The sequence below is a fragment of the Pollicipes pollicipes genome, unplaced genomic scaffold (genome assembly GCF_011947565.3).
Source record: "Pollicipes pollicipes isolate AB1234 unplaced genomic scaffold, Ppol_2.1 Scaffold_3087;HRSCAF=3621_pilon_pilon_pilon, whole genome shotgun sequence".
Classification (NCBI taxonomy): Eukaryota; Metazoa; Arthropoda; class Thecostraca; order Pollicipedomorpha; family Pollicipedidae; genus Pollicipes; species Pollicipes pollicipes.
In genome coordinates, this window is record NW_023596225.1 from 26,257,672 (window position 1) to 26,277,394 (window position 19,723).

At 51.4% G+C, this 19,723-nt stretch overlaps 3 protein-coding genes across 3 annotated transcripts in view; 2 read left to right on the forward strand and 1 right to left on the reverse strand.

Moving 5' to 3' along the window:
- Window positions 1-1,165, reverse strand: part of Pur-alpha (Purine-rich binding protein-alpha) — a 17,859-nt gene extending 16,694 nt beyond the window's left edge. Inside the window, 1 exon segment of the mRNA XM_037212757.1 lies at window positions 976-1,165. Coding sequence (XP_037068652.1) covers window positions 976-1,042 — 67 coding nt within the window. The 5' untranslated portion in view covers window positions 1,043-1,165.
- Window positions 1,166-15,798: 14,633 nt separating this feature from the next.
- LOC119089957 (uncharacterized) lies at window positions 15,799-18,374 on the forward strand. Its single transcript, XM_037212758.1, has 3 exons — window positions 15,799-15,872; window positions 16,858-17,312; window positions 18,273-18,374. The coding sequence occupies exons 1-3, from the start codon at window positions 15,854-15,856 to the stop codon at window positions 18,372-18,374; spliced, it is 576 nt and encodes a 191-aa protein (XP_037068653.1). The 5' UTR covers window positions 15,799-15,853.
- LOC119089958 (uncharacterized) overlaps window positions 18,302-19,723 on the forward strand; it is a 50,098-nt gene continuing 48,676 nt past the window's right edge. The window contains exon 1 of the mRNA XM_037212759.1: window positions 18,302-18,453. Coding sequence (XP_037068654.1) covers window positions 18,404-18,453 — 50 coding nt within the window. The 5' untranslated portion in view covers window positions 18,302-18,403. The remainder of the gene's footprint in view (window positions 18,454-19,723) is intronic.

Here is a 19,723-nt window from a genome sequence, read left to right on the forward strand (position 1 = left end):
GGAGAACGAGAAGAGCGGGAGAAACGAGAACAGAGCGGGAGAACGAGAACAGAGCGGGAGAACGAGAACAGAGCGGGAGGAGACGAGAACAGAGCGGGAGAGAGAGAACAGAGCGGGAGAGAGAGAACAGAGCGGGGAGGACGAGAAGAGAACAGAGCAGGGAGAGAGAACAGAGCGGGGAGAGAGAACAGTGCGGGGGAGAGAGAAAAGAGCGAGAGAAAGAAAAAACCGCGGGGGGGAGAGAACAGTTTGGGGGAGAAGGAACGGTGCGGGGGACAAAGAACAGTGCGGGGGAGAGAGAACAGAGCGGGAGAGAGAGGGAAGAGTGTAGGCAAGGGAGAGAGAGAGGGGGAGGATGGAGAAAACCTGCTCCGCGCACAGATGCTGCACCAGTACATGCAAGGCTACCCGTTCGGTCCCAAGTCGGCCGCGGCTGCTTTCGCGATTCTAAAATAGCACTAAATCAATGACGGTGGCTGGTCGGACTGCGCATGGCGGTGCCATGCCGGGCCGTGTGAGCGTCGCCGGGCGGAGCTGGAGCGCCGCCCGGCCGGCAGCCGAGCAGCGCCGCACACGCACCGCCGACCGGGGCGAGGCGGCGCCGCTGGCGGCCGGCCCTGCGTAAACAGAGCGGGCGCGGGGCGGCGCGGCGGGCGCCCATGGCCGGCGGCGGCCGCCAGCTCTGGCCGCCGGTGACCTTCAGTCGGGCTTCGTCGGGCGGCCGGCCGGCCGACGGCACGGCGCGCCGCCAGCCCCGCCGCCCGCCCGCCCGCTCGCCGGCCCATGGCCGACCGCGCCAACCGGGCGGCGGCGGCGGCGGCGGCCTTTCGCGAGCGGCGCGGCGACAGGGCGACGACCGCGGGTCGGCCGGTCAGCGTTGCAGGTCGCCCGGCGCCCATGGCGGCCGGCGAAAGCGGCGCGAGCAGCGCGCCGGCCGCCTAGCAACAGTGCGCGCCGCGCACCGCCGCTGCCTACCTTCGTAGAAGTGCTCGCCCATGGACGGTCCGGGCATGGGGTCCGGGGGCCCCAGCGGCTGGTACATGGCTGAAGGGGCGGCGCTGGCGCGTCACGTGTCACAGCGCCGTCTGTCTGCCGCACATGCCCCCGGTCACACGCGCACGCCACTCATGTCAGCACTGACGCCTCCGCGCTCGGCGACGGGCGACTCGGGACTCGGCTGGCGGCGGCGGCTGGCGGCGGCGCGCCGCCCGGCCGGCCGGCAGGCGGCGCCACGAGTCGGTCCCCCGCGGCCCAGCTCGACCGACACGCCAGGGGTCGGCAGCGGCCCACCGCCACCGTGGCCAGCCACCTGGCACCAGACGCAGCGCGTGGCAATCGGAAACGTTTCGAGCAGTAGCCGCCGCTTTATAGCCCTGATATATTTGCTGCCCTAAAGGCCACGTCCCGCCGTAGCCAAACAACTGTGATCTCGTCCGTCCATGCACGACGCTGATCATTCGGACTTAGGGCGCTAAAACTTCTTGGCCTGGCAACTTCTTGCCTTCTTCTACGCCGCCCTCCGCCAATGCCGCAAAGGAAAACCCGCAGGGGAGCCGAGCTGGGCCGAAAAATGTACAAAACTGCACGCGTCAACGCGTCAACAGCATACTCATATCTGATCGATTTTTACACTAGAAGTCGACATTGTAGTGTAGTCACGATTCGCGATTCTTGGGCAGCCAATGCTGTCCGATTCAGATGCTGGTGACTGAGGCAAGTTAATCCTCAAATGCGCTTTTATCACACCGTCCAACACACGCAGGCTGACGCCGAAATACGGCTGCAGAAATGCCGTATATCTGTCTCGTCCACCATCATACTTACAATCATTATTTAAGCTACCTACACGTCGCAAAGGTCAGGAATCAATCGACCAAAACGCAAACGCCATAAACACGTAGTCCAGGAGTGGCGATGGTGGCCTGCGGCCCTTTACCGTCGACCCAGCGTCATGATATGGGCTCATCACACCGGCCCATTCGCCGCCCCGGGGGAGGGCGAGGGTCGCGCCTCCGACATTCCAGTACCGTAGAGGATTTACGACCGCCGCCGTGCGGGACTGTTGGGAACGCGCTGCCTCGCCACACGCAGATCTGCACGGAGCGGCGTAAAAATAGACGAACGATATCGACTGCCACTGCACCGACACCGCACAAAGCCAGCTTAGTGGAGATCACTGGCATTTAACCCCATGCTCGCAATACTATTGCTGTATTGTATTACCAAAGGTAGCTTACAAATGGGGTGGGGCGGGAAGGTACAAGTCTGTTTTACAAACAGGAGTGCTACTTTCAATTTGCATGCCTTGTCAGAATCACAGATGCCACACAATGATACAAATAATTTTCCTGATCAAAAAATTTCCCCTAGCACCTGACATGGATATATCATCTCCACCACATCCCACCACTGGTGCTAAACGTACGTCTTTGGCGATCAATCATTCTGAGTTGCCGGCCGATTGAACGTACTGGGCCAATCCAAAGAAGATAAGCGTGTTCAATACGTTACAAGGGGCAGTGTATGATCAGCACATTTGTATTCATGTACAGTCAGTCGCAACTTCAGGTCTTGCCTGGCAGAGGACGTCGCCAGGTTTTGGCGCCTGAGAGTACGACCGACAACCTGGCGGATCCAAACCAATGTCCGCGGGACACTCTCGAGACACGGGGCTCCGAACCGTTCAAAGAATGGCAGCGACGCCGACGCCAGGACGCTACTTCAGGTTCCCCTAACCGCCGGCCCCCCGGCTTGAGTAAGAGCCTCGTCAGACCTCTGCCAGCCTCGGCATGGGGAGCTGGGCTGGCGCGACCCTACCGATCTAACACGCGATGCATGAGCACATACACCCACAACACGCCGCGGTCGTGCCTTGACTGGAGTCTCTCTGAGCCATCTTTCACACATGTCATGCCAGCTCGGGGCAAGAGCGGGAAATCATATGCTCATACTTATTCTTTCTATGCGAATGCGTCCACGCGTCAGTAGGATAACGATGGTCACCACTTAACGCACGTCACCACTTAACTCAAGGGATAAGGTGAGCTCGTCTCGGACCGCTCACGACCTACCATGGACATGAAGTTGCGTGACCTCGCACTTCAACCTTTGTGTACGGCGGTCATAATACCGTTAGGGCTGACAGTAGCCGGCTGACGCAATTTGTGTTAGTCGGAACCTGCTAAGGAGAAACATGGAATACACTGTTGTAATTACACATCAATCGAGCGACGTTCACATCAATTATCCAACCCTCTAAAATAACCCTCGCCCCATCTCAAGAAAAGTGCAAATGTTACCCTTTTCTGAGCGGCAATAGATTCTACCCGCTGGTCATAACTCCAAACGGTTAAAACCCGCTAGCAGATTGTTGACAGCAGGCCAGCAGAACCCGTTAACATGTTTTTATTCGATTTATTCCCGCAAAATGCTGCGCCGCAATAACCGAAATAAAGCCACAGATTATTCACCATGCAACTACGATTCCAGAATTGTAATAGCGAGACAAACTGACATGCTGATAATCAGTTGGTCGTTATGAAGTGGGATTTTGAAATATGCGGGGGCGTATCTAACATCCAGTTTTGTGAAGACTATACTAAGATTTTCCAAACTACCACGCGGCGACCCTGAAAGGCATACATTACTAGTCACCTAAGGGCTCTGCCTCCACCAAGTTCACTCAGTCCTACCGGTCGAAATGAGGTGCTCCCCCCCCCCCTCCCCCCAGATTTATCATTGGAAACATGGGAGTGAAATACACGGAGAGGCTTTCGTACTACTGTATGCCGTATGGGTTTGGTGGTCTTGTTTCATACTCCATATGTATTTTACAAAGAAAGCAATGCAGCAGCATTTTTGCGGCGGTCATGTATTGTATTTACACACACAGTTAGAAACAGCAGCTGGTGCCAGTTCACTGCCAGCATTTTTTTCCGTACTCATTATCCTGCAAGCTTGTTTGCGCGGTAAGCTTGAAAGGTGCTATGCCAGTATTTCTTTCAGAGATCTCGCAACGAGATGGAATGGGAACGATTCTGTTGTGGGACACAGGATTGCACTGAGCTCCCACGTGATGTGCCCGGACTTTTCCTGTCTCTGTTTGGCCGTCTCCTGAGGTGCCGGCTGGTTCATCGGCCAGCTTGAGTTGACGAGTTGTCTTATCAGTTTGTGCGTGATCATGGCTGTGGTGTCTGTTTCACTGTCTCTTAATTATATGATTATTCCGTACGCCTTTTTAAGGGAGCGTTCCACATTTCCATGGGGTTTTGAACTGCCATGGCCATCTTGAAGATCATTCGGTGCAGTTCACGGCCCTGCCCTTCTTATGCACTACACCCCTCTAGTTTCTGAGCTACACATCCACGATGACGGGGGGACTTTTCGGGGAGAGTATTTCAAGGTTACTTAGACATCCATGACGCCATAATGACGTCATTCGAGTCCTGCCATTCTATAACTAACGCAACGATCAAGGCCAAGACAAATGTAATGGTCGAGTCGTTCATATCTGGCGTTTGTGAGTACAAGTTCAGGATATCACGTCCGTTAATTGGCTCTCAATCAATGCTGCGCAAGTTACGATGACGTAATCAAGCAATAATGTGTCAAGAAGCTTCTTTATTTCACAGAAATTGTGTTGACCAGAATGATCTTTTCTGCTTAAAAGTATACCGAGAATTATAAGAGAGCTTGTTTCATCATATTTGATGTTTGCTTCAATATCTTCAAATGTGAAAACAATTCCTGTAAGTTTGTCATACAATGTTTCGAAGTGAAAATGCTTCCAAACCCAGGTGGTCTGGATTCCATTATGGTTTACACACGGTTCGTGAGACAACTCCGAGAAGAAAAAAACAGAAAAGGGGCTTGACAGAACACTATCCTGAAGATGGTGGCCGAACACCAGATAACCCGAAGTGCTTGATGAGCCGAGTGGTGTGCAGCAATCCTACACCGCTAATGTTCAAAATCAAGTAGTCCCGGCGAGGACCCATCAAGTTAACACCGGCGATGACCAGCGAACATAAAACGATTCAGAGGTGGCGCCACCAATTAACCCATTCACGGGCGAATAGCCCGCCTAAAAGGGTAACTTAGCAAGGTCGCCCTTTAATAGACCCTGGCTTATTTTATGACCGGTGCTCTGAAACCAGGAGTTCAAGCAATGACCCGGTACTGACAGGGTAAATGACCCCGCTGTCTCTCTTTGGCAAACCAAAAGCCACTGCAGCGCCGGCTGGCTGCTATGACCCGCCACTGCAGCGCCGGCTGGCTGCTTTGACCCGCCACTGCACCGCCGGCTGGCTGCTCTGACTCGACACCGCGGCGCCGGCTGGCTGCTCTGACCCGACGCTGCAGCGCCGGCCGGCTGCTCTGAGCAGACAGCGCGGGCAGCACGGCTCTCGCCTCGCATTCCAGAACACCGAGCCAGTCTAGCTGGGGATGGCGCCCTTGGCGCTCCACCTGTCTGGCGGAGCCTGCGGCGCAGCGTGGCAGAGGCGGTGACACTCGCCGCCTGCTCGAGCAGCGACGACCCCTGGGACGTGCGACCGAACAGCACCAGTGGCGACGCGACTCCGGCCCGAGATGAGGCCCATCATAGCGACAGCCAATCGGGATAAGCATGACAGCCGGGTCGGGCCAGTCTGAGTTCGTGCAGACATGTCATTGGTAGATGTGACCTGTCCCAGCTCGACGAGGGGTCAGAATGGGGCCGAGCCAGTCAAACGCTAGCGTCATTCGCGACTCCATGTCAACACACGCACCGCGAGACATGCACCCTTCTGCTATCCTGTGGGTTATCACAATAACTGGCTTATGAGCTGCCTGGACGGAGACCGGAAGTCAATCGATAAAACGCAGACGCCATGAGCACAAGGAGCAGGGGTGGCAATGGCTGCCTACAACCTTTTACCGTCGGCCGACAGTCATAACATGAAGTTATCATAGGACATTACTGGTACTGCATGAAATGTGTTTGATTTTATCCCAAGCCGGTGCCACTCGTAATTCATCTTCAACGGAGAAATCGGTTTGGTGGTGCTCGATGTCCGATGAAAGCTTTAGTGCCAACAGCTGTCACGAGATGGCAGGACGCAAGGGAAACGTACGACGCTCACATGGGGAGTAACAAATGTCGTCGGATAAGCTCAACGGCACGGACACCAACCACGCGAAATCAAACCGCCCGAACATTTTTGTCCGTTAGGATAATTCGCGGGCGACAAAAGTCCGCTTCGCTGGATGAGAGACATGACAAACCCAATTTCGCAGGACCAGAACCGTAATGACAACCATGTTACCAATGAGTCGAACGAGTAAAAGGTTTCTCCATCCCGAAATTGTACATGCATTGGAGCGCTTCCTCTGAGATGTATGCCGCATGGCAGGTGACGGGACAAGTTTTAGCTGCGGTTTTGCGGCTCTGCTCCGCACGTATTGCGCCGCGCTCGCTGGGCGGGCGAGTTTCTCCGGCGCCGGGGGCCGAGATGGCGGAGTACCAAGATGCCGGATTTGGGTACCGCGTACCCGGTGTCCGATCAGGATTCAGCGTCCCTGCGAATGCTGAGTGATACCGGCACTACCGCAACTATTGGGATTAAGCCCAGCTGGTATGCTAATGCCAGTATTCTGCGGTTACCCAATCCGTGTTGCATTTGGTGAAAACTGCTTCCAGTGCGAGCCCAAACCTTGATGACTATGGTATTTATTTTTCGCAAAATGATTGACATATTCCGGGGACGCCGTAACCATCAGCACTCAAATCAGCTAGTCACAAACCACAAGCCATTGGGTGTAGAATGGAATGTAAGACACCCGACATCCCCAACTCAGGTCCTCACCCGAGTGAACCGGCGTCGATCGCAGTCGGGCCACCGCTGACGATCGCGGCTGCACCTCGCGATTGCAGACGGAAGGCCAACCGCCACGTTCCGCGGTCATTGGAGATACGATTGCTCGGTGAACTCGGAAGCAAAGTGCGCTATGCATCACTCATGGAGAAGAAATCTTAAACCCTTGCAAGATGCAAAAACGTTCTCATTTAACGTGAGCAGTTCACTCGAGTTACGCAAGACAAGTCAACGTCATCAGATTATCAGCAATAACAGGGAATACGAAATAGTCCAATGATCTGCTGTCATGCCCACATAAATGCCCTGAGCACAGCATGCTCGCAAACGGACGGCTGCGCATGCACTGCAAAATATTCCAAAGACCTTAAGTTCCGCCAGTGCCGCTGTTTGGGACACGTCACCGCGCACGGTCATTGGTCAGTGGCATGACACGAATTGGATCTCCTTTACAAATGGATGGCTCCGAAGTGTCTTGGGCGACTGAGGGTTTGTCGGGCTGCGGCTCCCAATGGCATGCACTCGCGTAGGCAGACGCGCTTATTGCCGCTAAGTTCGATACAATGTGCAGACTGCACTGACCTCCGCTTCACACTCATCTTCATCGCTGCCCCCCCCCCCCCCCCCACATGGTACATCCGCATCGTACATCATCTGCTATATCGCACGTCCTCCAGTTCTGTTAGAGCCCGCAACAGTACTCGGCTCTTGCGAGTCGTGCGAGCCATATCACTTGCTGCGGCAGAAAGCTCCACCTGTCCCCTTTTCCACCTCTCAGATTTTGGAATGATATAACGGCTGACGGCCCATTGCCCCCAGAGCGGTGTTCACTCTTCCAATTAGACTAGAATGTGTGTTCATGCGTCTAGATACGTATTTTATTTAACCAAATAACACACCTCAAAGAACACTCATAGGCCACCATGCCATGTCCGCGTATTCGATGACCGGCCGCGTCGGGGAACTGTAGAAAACTGGCGCACTTTCCAGTCGAGGGGCTTCTCCGCAAAGGCCAGAACAGGTAGCCTTTTCCCGCTGCCGCTATAAAGCGATGTTTCATCCTAATAGTCCCCAGCAATACTCTGCTTACCCGTCCCGACGGTGCTCTCCGCTATGGCACGACGCCCTGATGCCGTCGGCTCTGGGCCGGCTCTGAAGCAAGCCTGGCACTCGGACCCGCTCAGGGATAACCGCAGTGGCGGCCAGATCCCCACCACAGTGCCCCAAGTGTATTCTTTTACGTCTCGACCTCCGCACAGCTCCGTGTCGTCTGCAGGCATTGTTGACTGGTTTGGCGACTACGGAGGCTGGAAAGACGGGAAAACACAGGGACAAATGCCTCCCCGGGGAAATAACTATCTGCCTACGTCGATGTAGACTCCAACATCTACTCGCTCACGCCAACCATTCAAGAAGTATGAAATCCAAGCATGCAGGTTTGCCCGCTTTGAGAAAATTTGAGCTTTTGCACAAGGCGTGGGGCACTCGATCCTTGTCTTTTCATTCTGCCTAACCGGGGATGGAATTCTCTGGGCCAGAACTCATACGTCCGTTATGCTTGATGACTTTAGAGTTTTAGTCTGGCTCTTGTCACAGGCTACTAGTGGGCTTTGAATTAATCCAAAAGATAACCATGGCATCCGGTTCCCTGTCCACGGTAATTATGCACAAACGTTCCCTTTTGAATACTCAGTCTGACAGTTGGATGGTATAAATTTTTGGGATCAGAGCTTACTCTAAGCAGTGCTTGTTGCCTAGGCCCTGACCCCATTTACTGGCGGGCAGCTGATCTGCATATTTTTACTGATCAAGCCATACCCATTTCCCATCGATCACATCTTCCAGCAGCGCAGCGCTGACCTTCCCTCCTCCCACCTTCCACGTCTAGACAACACGCTACTTCGCCAGGCGGTACTCTGATAGCGGCGGCAGATGGCACGGTATCAGCAGCAGCCATTTAGGGGGCAGCTACACGCCGGGTGACGTGCACAGTAGAGGCAGCACGAGGCTACCAATAGACACGCTAATCTTCACTGCATGTGACGAACTCCTCTGGGAATAAATCCGCGTGACCATCTGCTCCCCTTTTCTCCACTCGTTTCTTACGGTTTTGTTGCCACGCTACTTCGCAGTGTCGAATCACACCATACATAAAGACATGAAGACATCAGGCCAACAAAGAGCCACAATGGCCATCAATGTTGGCCTGCCCTAAGCTCCTAAACCATCCTTGAAATCGTCTTGCCACCTGACATGCCTGAATTTAGCTGTAAATAAGATCCTTAGACCTATAGAACTTGTCCAAGCGATTTTTAAATGCTCGTAGGGGTGGACTTCCTACAACTTCGTTTGGCAGTCCGTTCCAATGATCCATTTCTCTTTGACTAGATGACATCTGCCTCTTCATAGTTTTACTCCTGCCTTTTGCTAATTGATACTGGTTCCCTCTAAGTCTCCGCCTAATTTCCAGGGCTCCTTGTAGAGCTAAGTTGTCTATCTCTTTCATACCCTTGAAAACCTCTATCAAATCTCCTCTAAGTCTACGATATTTCGGTGAATACAAATCCAAGGTCTCGACCCTATCCTTACATTTTAAGTCGCCAATCCCATTTATCATCTTAGTTGTTTTTCTCTGTACTCTCTCCAGCCCATCTACATCTTTTTGGAAGCAGGGGGATCAAGCCTGTGCAAAATGCTCTTGGTGTGGTGTGACATAAGCTAAGTACAACTTTTTGACAACATTCCTTCTCTTGTAATGGACATTCCTGCTAATAAGTCCCAGCATCCGTAGTGCCCTGCTCCTAGTAGCCCCACATTGCCTTCCAGTCTTTAAATACCTGGAAATTATAACCCCCCTCCCCCCTCCCCCAAGTCCTTTCGTCCCTGGATCTGGTCCAACCCTCGGCTTCCCATTCTACAGCTAATGCCCTCAATGCCAGAACCACCTAAATGCATCACCTTACACTTATCATAATCAAATGGCATCTGCCACAGAGAAGCCCGGGTTACTACTTTCTCTAAGTCAACTTTCACCTGAACTGCATTTTTCGACACCTTATCAATCTAATGACAACAAATTTAAGCACCTTACTTTCTAATCCTATCTCAATGTCACTCGCAAAACCAACAGAGCAAATGACCCAACTTCGACCCCTGCGGAGCCCCACTCTCTACTATCTCCCACTGAGATTCAGTACCATTGAACACTACTCTTTGTTTTCTAACCTGCAGCCAAGCTCTTATCCAGCCAATAATTTTTCCTTCAATGCCATGCAATTTTAACTGATATAAGAGACGCTGGTGTGGCACCGTATCAATAGCCTCACTGAAATCTAGATAAACAACATATAAACTATTGCCTGTATCTACCCAACTAGCACCATGTTCCATGAGCTCCAGACAATTTGTTAGGCAGGACCTACCAGAAAGAAAACCATGCTGGCTTCTTTTTATCAACTGATGCCTATCTAAGCGTAACTGAATCCTAGCCTTAATGAATTTCTCTAAGATCTTACATATTAGTGGGGTAAGACTGACGTGCCCGCAGTTGCTGACACTGTTTTTGGCTCCCTTCTGAAATATCGGTACTACATTGGCATTGCGCAAGTCCTCAGGCACTTCTGAAACACTCAACGACCTATTCAATATTAGCATAAGGGAATATGCTAAAGCACTTGCACACTCATTCAGCACTCTGTCATATGTCTAGTCAGGTCCGGCCGCCTTATTAACCTTGATTTCCTTCAGGCTCTCCCTAACCATCATACCCTCGGTCACCGTCAAATTTACAACAATGCCTTCTGTCTGAAATGTCCCGCTATCATGGAGATCACACAAGGACTCTTTTGCAAGAACTGAGGCAAACTGCCTACTAAGAGCATCTACAATATCCGTCCTCCACTACTGACTTTCCATCTTCCTCAAGGGGCTAGCATGGGATCCTGCATGATGGAGTATCTACATAGATACCACATAAGGAACTCATCTGTGTTTTTGTCAGCTTCTCGGCTCTGTCTGCATTTTGACTACTCTGACTTCAATTTGGTGATTTAACTCGCACTAAAATTAGGAGACGCAGGACAGATGCCCTCTATGGTCCTTTTCTTATCAGGCGATCTTGAGCGGGCAAAGCGGGCGAACGAACGCAGCTATACAGGCGAGGACAAACCCGTGGCCGTCTTGATTGCTTGTTTGCATGGAATTCGTGAATTTCTCGCGATCACGAAAACATCATATATGGAGGAATAGCTCAACAAAATCGCTCGGGGACTACGCAGTGTTAACGCCAAGCATGCCGATTACATATATGTTATTTTGCCGAATAACCATGGCTACGCTTGGCTAATCGGCTATATAGGCTACTCACGAAACTTATCCAGTTATACCTACTTCCTTAAAATGCAACTTAACGATTACCTTCGATACGGAAGATACCAACGCATCCAACAACTATTCATTTTAGTGGATATATATAATATAGAGGAGGAGGCTGCAGAGTGCAAGACGGAAAACCCCGTTGAAGCCCCAAACGAGGAACGTCATCTTGTATTTGTATTGATTAAGTGGCAAATATAAATCTGTTTTTAGTTCCTGCACACCCTAAGCAGCGCACAGCCACGCCACGACTCTCCTGAGATGTTGCTCAATACAGCGCGTGTCGAGCTGGGAAAGCGACAGTGCGAAGAAACAATGAATTTGGAACATACTTATCAACAAGTGGCACCCATGCCCACGTCCGTCCACGCCAAACATATTTTTACCGTTGGGTTGCAGGCCAACTTCAAGTTAACACAGACCACACTAGGCCAGGTATATGTGTTTTGGAACGTACAACTTCACATCCGTCCGCTTCACGGCCATGTATGGGTGACCACTGCTGGCATATGAAAGATACATCTGCATCACATTTGTATATCTTAACTTTCCTGCACTTATCTGGAGATAAGAAATAAAAATGTAAAAAGTTGTGGAAGTCCATCTAATTGAAGCAGTGGCTGACACATACAGTTTCCTGTGGTCAGTGGAGCCCTGTAGGCCGGGCAGAGATAACATGAAATTGTTGGAGAGAATGTGATAGATATGATGGCATCAATGAGCTATCACAAAAATGGAAACACAATTTATAAAAAAACACAAATGCATAATCTAGAATAAAAAATTAGAGCCACGCAATGAATCCAATGGCTTACTCAAATGATACTTCACAAAGTCGATGGAGCTCAGGGGAAGAGGTATTATGGACTAGGGTAATTAGGAACACTTGGCATATGGCACATACAGGTCCATGACTCATGGACAACACACACCATCAACCAGCTACACAACTATGTTATAGAAAAAAGATGAAGGGGGAAATTCAGTTTGAAATACTGAACCAATTGCTAAGCTCTGTTACAGTCTCCATGTCAGCCAGCTGAACTACCTGCGCTATTCCCAACATACTCAGCGCCAGCCTCCTGCCATACCATATGTTAATTGCCAACCAGTAGCTCAATCGGCAAAATGCTGGTCATCCTGCCACTGCATTGCCAACATGTGGATTCATGCTCCTGGATGTTAGAAATGTGAGATATGACAAGGATTATCAGTTGGTGATAGACCTGGGGTACTAGCTGTCATGTCATGCTATGTCACATGACATGCCATGTGACATGGCATGTCAAGGTATTACAACATTGACCATTAATTGAACCAGAATTGCATGTTCAGAGCCTTCACAACAATATATGCTTGGAAAGCACATCACTCATTAACAAGCACACAATGATACATGGGCATCTCAACATTGCTATGACCCACTGTAAAGCATGTGCTCTATTGTCCAAAAACAATGTACTACTTCCTGTCATCTTTTCATGGTTGGATTGATTTTTTCAGGCTTTTGCATATTGTCCAATATCTTCAGACCATGCTGCAAGATGGCAAAGTCAATACAATATATCATGGGCTGGAAAAATATAACCAGTATGAGGGAATACAATGTTCTGGAGCGTCATCAACCCTGACTGCAAGTGGATGCGTCAGGTATGTAGAACATTAGGTAAAGTGTTATTGCAACAGACATAAATGACAAACCTCTCCTGTTAATTCTACATCACCTATGTAAATAAGACATAAGTATTAGCCTTATTCCTCAGAGATAACTGGGAGAACAGAGATATAGTTGGCTTGATATTTTGGCAACATGTGTTTATCAAAACAGAAGCAGAATTTTTTTTCAATTTTCTGTCCTATCTACATGAAAAGTGTTCCTCTCTAATGCACTGAACAAATTACCTATACAATACATTTAATTGCATGTTCAAGTGTTTGCAATGGATAGGGATATGTGTATGCAGACTAGTCAGAATTTTGAAGATATAGCCCATTCCTATGTTTACTGGTTGTAGAGTGTGCAAACCTCTATAGTTAAGAAACATACACATCATCCTGTAACAGCTTGCTTTTCAAGTTTTCCTTTTGTATTCTGTGTGCTGTTTCCAAATGTGATAATGTGTTAGTGTAATGAATGTGTGATAAATGTGTTAGCGTAATGAATGTGTGATAAACATGTTCATGTGATGAATGTGTGATAAATATGATAACCTGGGAGCATCCAATGCTCTACCCTCACTGTTAAAATAAAAAGGGTTTCATCATATGAGGTGAGACCACACCATGTGTGATTCAAGCTAAAAGTAAGCAAATTCAGCAACTCCTACTTTAGTTAAGGCTGATGGAACACGTTATGATTAGAAACCAATGTTTCACCATTTGCCTACCAGGCAGCTGTCTCAAAGTTTAGATGGAAAATGTGTAATTAGCCACATGACATGTAAAGGGAAAACAACTGAAATACATCTGCTTTTAAAGGAGTGTTCCACATTCATATGAGGCTTTAAACCAAAATAGCCATTCTGAAGACATTTTGGTGTTGTTCGCAATCCTGCCCTTCTTATGACCTAAGCCTGTCTAGTTTCTGGGCTACATGCCTGCAAAAACTTCCGCATTCACAAGGTCATAATAAAACCATTTAAATCCTACCACTCCATAAGCCATGAGCAATCATAGCTACGAAAAACATCATTCTTCCAAGGGTTTATATCTGCCATTCCTAAGAGAGATTTTCAGATAGATTTCCAGACTTCCAGATATACCAGCTGTCAATTGGCTCTCAATCAATGTTGCATGAGGCATGATATAACCAAACCATGATGCATTCAGGAACATATTTACTAAATAGAAAATAATGCTGTCTTAAGCAGCTTTTTCTACTTACACCATATACCAAGAGTTATAATTGAGCTTGAATCATTCTGGTGCTTGCTTTAAGACCTTCAAATGTGAAATACTCCCTTAAAGGATCTAAATTGCAACATCAGTACTGCCATGTAATACTATGCTTGTTCTTATTCATAAGCATCTCTGAGGAGCATTCAATGATTTTATAATATTTGAACTATCACATGCAAATATTCTGCAGAAATTTCATTACATAAATAACAACCTACTGACAATTCCTACATCTAATAGATATAACAAACCACTTGCCTCTTCTCTCTACTCCCTGTCAATTAAACCCATTCTAAAATTCCCCAGTTTTCAGCATAGATGCTATTGTTATAGAGAATAGTCTCCCAGCTAGGATAATGTGATCAGATACACTTATTTCTCACTCTTGTCCTGCAACCATGACATTACACTCAATCCATGCTTAAACAAGCCCTTTACTCTAGCTAACTGTGTGCCATGAGCTTGCATCCTGGAAACTGCTCAAGTCATGTTTGTGGTTTCTTTCAAATGAGATAAGCACCTATCTACCTACCACAAACCATGATCTTTAATGGTCCACTTTCTCAATCTTGCCCCCACAGGAACTGCAGGTGTTAATTCTAAGGATGTCACATTCAGTGTTTCAGCTCAAGACATTCCACACTCTACCTCTGGCTTCCAGCCATGAAATAATCTAAGACAGTGCCAGATTACACACCAGACAGGTAGCTAGGTACATGCCTGTCTACATCCCAGAATATGAAACCACCACGCAGCATGCTTCTTAGTTTTTCAAAACAAATGTCATTCTGCTAAGAATTACTAAAAAAAACTTACCATTTTCATGTTCCTCACTGCTACAATTGTCCGAGGGCGAAATCATGGTTCCGCTGTTTCTTAAGGCTTCAGTATAGAACTTTAATAACAACGATCGCAGCCTGGAGGCTAGGAATCTAGAGTTATCATATCACATCACTGGTATCACAATCTTCTGAGATGGTTTAACTCGTGCTGTTCTAACAAATTACACTTTTGGGCCCTATCGGCAGTGGGGATTGCAGCGTCCTAACATCTCCCGCTTCCTACAACGCGCCGAGATTCCCAAAGTGGGCGGTCAACACGTTTGGTTGCTTCATATCTTTCTGCGGTAAGTTTGCCGCGTTTGGCACGAGCTTTCAGTTTCAAAAAAAGGCAGTCAAATTATAATTACAGTCTACGGATCGCGTCAAAGCCTGGTAACAAATGTCATGCGTGCCTCGTTACAGATTTTAGAATTTAGCCTGATCCACACCAGAGACATAGACTGCCCATTTATTTTGACGCTGGCCAAAAACAAAATTGGCTGCTTTTCTACTTCCAGAATAAAATCGAAATTACTGCTGCAGTGCTAACTGGCATAAAGGTATGGCTGCTTTTCTACTTCCAGAATAAAAAACATCGACAAAAGATTACTGCTCTGCAGTGCTAACTGGCATTAAGTTTTTTGATTATTTTAAAGGTTTGGGGCGTCATATACATAGATGTCAATCTAGTGGTGGTGTACGTTGCATGAGTTGAACAATTTTATATTAGTAGTATGGTTTACCTGTCGGGTTTAGTTTGTCATCTTTATTCAGTATTTTGAATTACAGAGTTCCTGAGAAAACAGGTGCGATCGAGACTGCGCGATATTGTTTGCTGCAATCAAGGTCGAAAATAGCTAGCGTCACGCTTGGTAATGGGGCGTGGTTCCGCAAAGTTGGTTGAGGATGCTGTGTGAAAAAAATGGTAAGCATGCCGGCAAGAGATACTAATTTATCTTATCTCCAAATCTGATCTACTTCTTTCTGAAAATAGGGCGTACAGCCTTCCCTGCAACACGGGAGTTTGTTTGGGGTGGGGAGGGGGCCAGCGGCACCTTTTCTTTCGATGAACCACCGTCAGCCAAGTGCTATTTGGGATGTTATCCCCATTCTCAGGGTGGAAGCTCGAGTCCACCGCACTCATGACACGATAGTTCGGGTGCCTATACCCCCTCCCCATCTGAGTAGGGAACTACACCCCTGCTTAAAGCCTAACCCAAAGCCACCCAGGCATCGTCAGCAGCAGCTTGTGCACTTTCACGTTGTCTGCCGTTCTCGGGGCGCAGTGTAGGCTCAGACATTCTTCCCGCCATTGAATGACCTGCGATTGCGGTTTCGAAAGCCTGTCGTAATACTCCCGCTGCACAAACTGGACAAAGAAGCATAAACTTGTAAATTCATTCCTCCTTTATGTTGCGGTCTCAGGGCCACCTGCCGGCGCGCTTGTCTTTTTGATCCCCCAGCGGCTTATAGCGTCATCTCAGTGTTTACATCTCTCCCTCTCCTCCTCTCCCTCTCTCTCGCTTTCTCCCTCTTTTTATGGTTCTCGAAGTCTCTTTTTCATAATCGTTAGATCTCGCACCGGCAAACAGACATCCGCATGCCCGCATAGAAGGCCTCACTTATCTGCACCACACCACTGCCAGCACTCGAGTACACATCGCGCGCCGCCTCTGTTCGCTCTGGTTGAAATCCTACACAGCCTTTCCTTTCAAATTAAACATACGTGATGTATGTGGCCCCACTTGCGGTACTATTTACTTTAGTTGGTCAGCGATATGATAACGCTCTTTCACGGCATCTTTCCCCAGCCGAGATATAGGTTGTCATGACCGCACTGGTAGCAAACCAGGCATACCGAAACCATGACTCAGTTGCATGAGAGTTTCCAACCATGTGGCCTGTTTCAGCACACAGCCTACGTCAGAAGGAAGACATGCGGACGAAAATAGCCCTGGCCATTGCCGTGCTCCGCACGCGACCACCAGAGCTCTCCGTGCGAGAGTGCGTCGAATCGCTACGTCAAGCGGTGGAGAAGAACGCCGACCCGTTCGCGGACGTGGCAGCCGTGCTGGCCGAACAGCGGGCTCTGTTCGAGCGCGACAGTCCGGCGCCGGGCGAGGCCGCAGGAGACGGCGGCGGCTCACCAGTCGAGGAGCCCGGCTGCCGGTCGCTGCTGTACCTACAGGCGGTGAGCCGGCTGCAGAGGACGCTGGGTGGCAGCGGCGACGCCGAGGAGTCGGCGCCGGAGCTGGATGCCGCGGTGGACACGGTGCTGCGCCATGTGTCGGAGGCGGCGTGCGACGCGGCGCCCGTCTGGCTGTCGCTGCACCACGGCCTGGAGCTGGCGGCACGGCTGCTGGCGGCCCGGCCCGCCCGACTGCTGGCCGCCCGCGGCGCCGCCCTCCGCCTGCTGGACAAGCTGCTGGCCGCCGTGCTGTCCGCCATCGACCTGAGCCGCCAGCCGGGGCAGCAGCACATGTGCCGGTTAGCGCTGGCGCTGGGCCGCGTGCCGGCGCTGGCGGCGCCCCTGCTGACGCGGCTAACTGGGCTGTTGGCGACGGCCGCCGCCGAGCTGCAGCGCGCCCACCGCTGCCTGCTGCTCGGCCAGCCCGTGCAGCCCGACCATGCCATGACGCTGGAAAACTCGCATTACTTGCTGACCATGCTGCAGACGCTGCTGGAGGAGGCGCCGGCTGGCCGCACGGACCGCCGCTGGACGGTCGCCGCGCGCGCGCTGGCAGAGGAGCTCGAGCGAGCCGCCCTCTTCATCTCCGACCGCTTCCCGGAGTTCGTCCGGTTCGTGTGGCGGCTGCTGCAGCTGGCGCAGCGCTGCCGCGGTCGGCGCGACGGGCGAAGGTGGCTCGTAGGGTGCGCTGGGCGCTGATGCCAAGACCGTGCGTCACGGCCGGTGTTGACGCCGCGCGGCTGGCCTCCGATCCGAGCGGCTTGGCGGAGCGCCGCCGATTCTGGCGGCGGACCAGGTCGGCGTCGTTCACGAACGCCGCGTCACCGGCGCGCGCGGACGTCAGCGGCAGCGTGCGTGCCGGCGTGGTGAGTATCCACCGGCACAGCCCCGCGAGAGTCTGGGCCGCCGCAGGAGTCACGGCGTACCGTCCTCGCCCGCCGCCAGCGTGTCGCCCGCGGCGGCGAGCCCCGCGGCTCCGCCTGTGACCCGGAAGCGCGCTGGGGGGCCGGGAGCCCGGCTGGTGACGGTGGCGGCGCACCTCGGCTGGCGCCGGCAGGTCGGCCTCGGGGCCGCCGGCCCGCTGGCGGCGCGCGGCTGTCTCCCGGTCGGCGCCGCTCGCCCGGCCCCCGCCGTCAGTGGGCCGCCGGCGGTCTCGGACACGGGTCGGTCGTTAGGCTCGCTCTGCAGTCGGCCGTGTCGCACGACAGCGCCTGGCTCGGACGACGGCCGCCGCTCTGAGACTCTGCTCTGAAGCTCTCCGCCTCGACATGGCTCGGGCACCGACGGTCGACGGGGCGACAAGCTCGTCCCGCTCGAGGTGAGTGTGGCGTCCTTCCTCAGTGTCTTTATGATGCGCCTATTTTGCCGGCCATCAATTGGCTTAAGATCAATCCGCCAATTTGTTTTCAAATGTGTCGAAAATAAATTCAGATTCAAACCGATGGGTCTTTTCAATGAAGAACAGCGACAGCAGATGACGAGAAAGAATGGAAAATAGAGATTGCGCGAGAATTTTGCGAGGGCGGCAAGAATGTAGGCTTGCCACATGCGTTGCAATTCGAAGCGGTGGAACGAGTGCTAGCTCTTGTATCGAAACGCTCCCGGTGACTGGCGGGAAACCGTGATGAACGGGTGCTTGAGGTGAGTGATGTTTGCGGTATATCGGAGGTGGGCAGGTACTTAACACCCTTGTGTGTGTGGGGGGGGGGGGGGGGGAGGGGCGTCATGGCCCAATGACGGTGAGACCGGAATAGCACCATCACAGCGGGAACATTTGATTGTCAAACTGGTGTCAGCCGTGTTTGGAGGCCGGCAACTGAGACTGGGCTTTAACAATCAGAGGGCAGTTTTACAAAGACTGCAGTTATTTGAAAATATCCAATTCGGTGCCATGATCTCTGTCCAATCAGCACAACTAATCGTATCTCACCAACCAAAAACCGTGTGAGCAAAAATTCCCAGAAAGTGTGGGAAGCCATGTCATGGGACATGAGAGGACCTGGGAACAGAGGCGAGGATCCTCGAGATAAGTTTAAGGGAGGGAGACTGAACCGGGAAAAAATGAAAGCTGTCCTCGAATACGCGAAAGGCGAGCTTCTCCCCGACTTTGGGCCACTGTCTTCTCGAAGTTAGTGTCGCCTCCCCCTCCATTCAAATAGGAGATACACTTCTGCCGGGGTACCAACCGGGATCACACTCCTCTGCGGTTGATTGTGGGCTGGTGTGCATATGTGCTTCACATGTTTCGTCATGCCCAGCTGGTTGGCTCCACTTGGGTTCTATAGACCATCAAACCGTCATTGGGGATCTGACCGTACGGATGCTGGCCATTATAGACCATCAAACCTTCATTGCGGATGTTGTTCCGGAGGCGCATCCGTGAGTCCTGACCATGTACCTGTGCGCATCGACGGCATCCGCGCCCGGTCCCCCTGCTGAATGCCGAGCGCTCGCACCTGCGGGCCTCAGGGCCGTCAGGGGATGTCGGGCCCCTCACGCGACTCTCGTCACGCCCGTCCGCGCGACTGTGCGCTGTCCTTGGCCCCGGTCGCAGTCGGCGTCCAGCCAGCGCTTAGCGGCCGACAGGC